At 25.6% G+C, this 5,638-nt stretch overlaps 1 protein-coding gene across 1 annotated transcript; it reads right to left on the reverse strand.

The window, feature by feature from the left end:
- Positions 1 to 3,991: 3,991 nt before the first annotated feature.
- On the reverse strand, positions 3,992 to 5,638 carry LOC112734628 (large ribosomal subunit protein eL33w). The gene is made up of 5 exons (XM_025784031.3): positions 5,475 to 5,638; positions 4,876 to 4,911; positions 4,565 to 4,793; positions 4,442 to 4,484; positions 3,992 to 4,173 (listed from the first exon to the last, which is right to left on the reverse strand). The coding sequence occupies exons 1-4, from the start codon at positions 5,504 to 5,506 to the stop codon at positions 4,443 to 4,445; spliced, it is 339 nt and encodes a 112-aa protein (XP_025639816.1). The 5' UTR covers positions 5,507 to 5,638; the 3' UTR covers positions 3,992 to 4,173; position 4,442.

A 5,638-nucleotide genomic window follows, 5' to 3' on the forward strand; every position in this document is an offset into this window, starting at 1 on the left:
TAATATGACTAATTTAAAATTTTTGAAAGAGAAATTTGATTAAAAAATCTTTCAGAAACTAATTTGAAAAACGAGTAATCTTTTAGAGACTAATTTAACCATTTATTCAAAAACTAAAAGTTCTTCAAATTTTTTACTTTTGTGATTTAGTATTGAGTTTTTGTTAAATTAATGGAATATTTTATTTTAAATATATATAATAATGTTGTTATTAATTTGTTAATGGAGAGTGAATGGAAACTTATTTGAGATATTGTTAATAACAGAAATTGAAAGAGCTAAAACTATAATCAATGTTCCTAAAATAGAATTATAAAATTGTGCAACTTTATCGGGTATGTTTAAAATGAACGCAATAATTATGTGTTTATTGGATGTGCCATATTTATATAGACCATTAGATTTTATTAGATAGAAATTAACGGCTAATATAAAAGAAGAATATTGATAGACTCTAATAAATACAGAATATCCTAATATATAAATAAATACTTTAAAAGACATTAATTTAATACACAATACTTTAAATACAGAATCTTTTATTCTTAAATAATTAAATATAAAACATATAAATACAAAAATATGAATATTTTTTACCATTAAAATTAATTATTATACAAAAATCTTTTATAATATTAAAAAATATATTAAAATAATATTTTAAACTGTAATATAAAAATATAAAATAATTAAAATTTTATTTTATATTACTTGATAAATAATTAGATTATTATATTCAAATTTATTAACTAACTGTTTTTGTTAAAAATATTATTATATAATATAATTTTTCATCAAAATATTTTTAAAATATAATTTATTTAAAAAAATATAATTTTAAATATATGCTTATCACATTATATATTTACTTATATTAATAAAATCTAAACTAATCAAACTTACGTAATTAAAAATATTAAAATAAATAAATAAATTATGTTTTTATCTATATTATCTAGTATATATGCTGATAGATAAATAAATTATCTCATTCAATTGTTACCTGATCCAATTTTATGATTTCAGTTTTGCCATTGTATATATTTTTAATTACCTAAGTTTGATTAGTTTAGATCTTACTAATATAAGTAAATATATAATGTGATAGGTATGTATTTAGAATTATATTATTTATTTTATTTTAAAAAAATAAAAATAAAAAAAATATATAAAATATTTTAAATAAATTATATTTTAAAAATATTTTGATAAAAATTATATTATATAATAATATTTTTAACAAAATTAGTTAGTTAATAAATTTAAATATAATAATTTAATTATTTATCAAGTAATATAAAATAAAATTTTAATTATTTTATATTTTTATATTACAGTTTAAAATATTATTTTAATATATTTTTTAATATTGTAAAAAAATTTTGTATAATAATTAATTTTAATGATAAAAAATATTCATATTTTTTGTATTTATATGTTTTATATTTTATTATTTAAGAATAAAAGATTTTGTTACCATTTAAAGTATTATATATTAAATTATTGTCATTTAAAACATTTATTTATGTACTAGGATATTTTGTATTTTTTAGAGTCCATCAATGTTCTTCTTTTATATTAACCGTTAATTTATATCTAATAAAATTTAATGGTCTATATAAATATGACACATCCAATAGAATTTGGATCTTCTAAATTTTAAATTTATACTTTAGAGAATAAAGTGTGATTTTTTACTCTTGAATGGTTTCTCTTTTATATTTATTTTTGGTTCCACCTATAAAATAAATAGTAAGAGATCATACTTTATTCTCTAAAGTGAAATTTTTTAGAATCCAAATCTCATCCAATAAACACATCATTATTGTGCTCATTTTAGATATACCGTAAAAAAAAGTAAGTCTTTTCTCCAAAACATAATGCATCACATGTTGACCTCTGCATAACAATGGTCTTATTTACTTTAGCATATTTTTTTGGTGCCTAAAATGAAAGAAGAACAAACAAATTTAGCATTTATTTATTCTGAAAGAGAAGTAGTATATATATATATATATATATATATATATATATATATATATATATATATATATATATATATATATATATATATATATATATATATATATATATCATAAACAATCTCAACAAAACCTAATATCAAAATATGTGGTAAAAAGAAAAAAATTATTTAAATAAGAATTTTAAAAAAAAATTCTTAACCGACATTACCTGCTACTCTGTTTTGGTAGGTCTAGTAGTTTATTTTCTTTAAACTCATTGAAACTCTAAACCAAGTTAGTATTGAATAACACACTACACCAACTTGTGGTTTTGCTGTCTAATAATTTTGGAAGGTGTGTCTTAAAACATTTTCAAATTCCATGTTCGTCCTAACATTGCTGGCATCTTGTTAAAATCTCATATGGTAGTGAACTAGTGATTCAAGTAGACAACATTCTATAAACTAATTTAATAGATTTGAAGATTGTTAATATACATTACCCACGCCACTCACACAAGATTGTGACAAAGTAAAACAAGTAACTGATGGGCAAAGAGTCCAATGCTCATGAGAATATTGGCTTTTTTATTTAAATAAAATAAATCGATTTTTAAAATTTTACCGATTTAAATATTTAATTATAATTTTATTGGTATAAAAAGCGAAAATATAAATTATGATGTAGATTGAATTTGTAACTGATGGACAAAAAATCCAATATTCAGCAAATCATAAATCCTAAATTTAAAATGGTGTAAAATTTTTTTTCTCAATTTCGCTTTTGTTGACAGCAAAAACCAAGAAGAAAAAATGCATCAGTTTGCGCTTTTACTGCCAGCGAAAAACGGGATAATAGCAGCTATAAATAGCAGGCCTTTTGCCAACGTGTTCCAAACTAAATCATTTGCAAATTTTCATTTCTGTGAGAGGGAGAGAAGAGCACCACTGAAGACTTAGTAATGTTTGTTTTGAGGTACTGAGATTGAGGATAAAAGATTGAAAATCAGTATTATGTTTATTGGGTCAGACATTAGTACTAAAATTTAAATTTCAATATTTTAGTACTTTCAATAAGTGAGGACACAAGAAACTAAACTTTTTAGATACAGAGACTGAAACTTTAATAATATTTTATACTTAAAATACTCTCATTTCAATTAATTAATTTCAACTTTATTTTTTGTGCAAATTAAATTAGAATTTCATTCTTATTTCAATTTTTGTCTCTTATTTTACACCAAACACAACTAATTTTTTTTTTAATCTATGTCTCTCAATCTCAATTCGAAACGCTACCTTAAAAAAATGGAAGAAAATGCCGTGTAGTAACATTAATAGACTAAATGAGGACATACATAATTACATATTGCGAGCATGGTACACGAATTTATAGAGAAGTTCCATTTTCGCTGTCATGGTACACGAATTTAGATTAAAATTTCACCTTAATTTCACTGGCTACAGTGGCAAAAATTCTGTTTTGGCCCTTTGGATCTAGCATTAAAAAAAATAGACTTTGTAAAAATCAAACAAATCCAAATAAAAACTCAAGGTAAAAACTGAATAAAATTGTTAATGATCCATACTATATTAGTTTTGGGAATAAATCTTCTCAATTTTTTTTCAATTTAGAAAATAATTTACAAGTTTCAACCTTTAATACTTTCTCTCTCACATTTTTGTTTAATTCCACTTATGAAATTAATAATAAAAATTTACACTTTATCTCCTTAAATGAAAAAAAAAAACAAAGAGAGAAAAAATTCATTCTCATCAGTTACCATGGCACAAAGAACTAAATGACTAACATACCATTATATACACACCATTGTTACCATTAATTCTCAAAGTAGAGTGAATTTAATTAGTGCATCTTAAAACTGGATCTCTTTTGTCCTCAACTTGCTACTATCATTTGGTGCGTAATTTTTGCACTCCTATTTCGCACATCTCTACAAACCTGTCTCTTAAATTCGCAAACTGTGGAACTTTAAGAACATATGGAAAAACCAAGCCAACACTCACTAATCAAGAATATAATCTTCATAGAAAATAGCCCACATAAAATATAGAATATCATTTGGTCCTAACACCGTCTCAACCAAAATTCTGCTCAGAAGTTACAAATACAAACGATAATAATAAAACTTTATCAAAAAAACAAAAATCAGCTGTGAAGAAATCTACCGGGATCTGATATTCAGAACCTGCAAATACAAGGATTGTACACAATTAGAACAAGGTAAAATACACCTAGTACAATTAATTAAAGCAATTATAAAAAAGAGCTTTTCGAGTATACAACACAGCATATATATACAATCACAGAATGTTAGGTGAGAAGAAAAGCAACTAGCAACCCCATTAGAACAGCAATATGTAATCTAACATGGGAGCATTTTCCATGGAAGGAATAGAAAATGAAAAAGGGAAATCAGATCAAGGGGGAAAAATATATCATCATAGGCAGTTTACCTTAGATGTTGCTTGGATACATAAATACTCTTACACGTGCTCCCTGCATTAGAACAAAACTCATTCATTATACTGCCAAAATAGAACATACGTAAAATAGAACTAAAGATGGCATGTGATTACCATGGATTTCGGTGGAAGATTTGACTTGAATTTTGCACGAACAATACCACTGTTACCGTGAGGCCTTGTAACCTTGCCCCAAATACAGCGGTAATGAGTTCCATTCTTCTTCACCTTAGCCTTGTAGATGTAAGCCATTTTCTTACCAGCATACCATGCTACCTCTTCCTTGGTGTTCACTCCCTCAATTTGGATAAGAGATGTGTTTGGGTACTGGTTTGACTTGGATCTGAATGAAACACACTAAATGTATAAATAGATGGATAAATTTGGCAGAGAACTAACAATACCAGTGGCAATAACCGTTTTACCTTTTGTATCCAAGGATTGTACCCCTCACGTAGAGTCTAAAAACAAGACAAAAAGTGAATTATAAGCTTAATATACATAAAAAAGAATCATTAAATTAATTTGAATAACGGACCAATACCATTAATGAATGGAATTAACAACAATATTATGTGTTCATTCAGTCAATAACCTACTGTTGTGGAGAAAATTCATCCGCGATGGAAAAAAAATTAATAGGTTTCATAACCGGAAGATTAATATTCACCAATAAGCATAGTTCTTCCTAGTTGATTCAAACAAACATTCCTAAATCTTCCACGAAAATCATATATTCGCATTTAAATTAGTAGCACGAAGATGATTAATACAGGAAATACTACAGTTCAATCTACTACTTCATGTACATTCATACACATAGGAATCCATTTCGGTGATCCTGTAATTCAGTAATCTCTAACGACCGATAAAATTTTCCAAAAATGTCAATGCTAGAAGATCGAGCAGACATCACACAAAAGCCGTTTAAAAGAGGAAAACAAAAAACGCGCAGCTAACTATTGAAGACAATTGGGGAAAACACAGAACAAATGATTAAGAAACTGAGGAGCTGGAAGAAAACCTGACGCGTTCTCCCTGGCGACCCTTCACCATCGTTGCTTGCTTGTGGGAGCTGACTCACAGAGTGCGATGAAGCAGAGATGCGGCGTAACCCTAAATCCCTTCAAAAAATGAGATTTTAGGGTTTTATAGGGAATGCTCTAAATTGAAGGGCCTCATGGGTCA

This window comes from Arachis hypogaea, chromosome 3 (genome assembly GCF_003086295.3).
Source record: "Arachis hypogaea cultivar Tifrunner chromosome 3, arahy.Tifrunner.gnm2.J5K5, whole genome shotgun sequence".
Taxonomy (NCBI): Eukaryota; Viridiplantae; Streptophyta; class Magnoliopsida; order Fabales; family Fabaceae; genus Arachis; species Arachis hypogaea.

Bases quoted from the DNA above. Each gene is read 5' to 3' on its own strand.
- LOC112734628 (XM_025784031.3), bottom strand. From the start codon at position 5,506: ATGGTGAAGGGTCGCCAGGGAGAACGCGTCAG. The intron at 4,912-5,474 runs GTTTTCTTCCAG...TCTTGTTTTTAG, and splicing joins CGCCAGGGAGAACGCGTCAG to ACTCTACGTGAGGGGTACAA. The intron at 4,794-4,875 runs GTAAAACGGTTA...TGTTTCATTCAG, and splicing joins ACAATCCTTGGATACAAAAG to ATCCAAGTCAAACCAGTACC.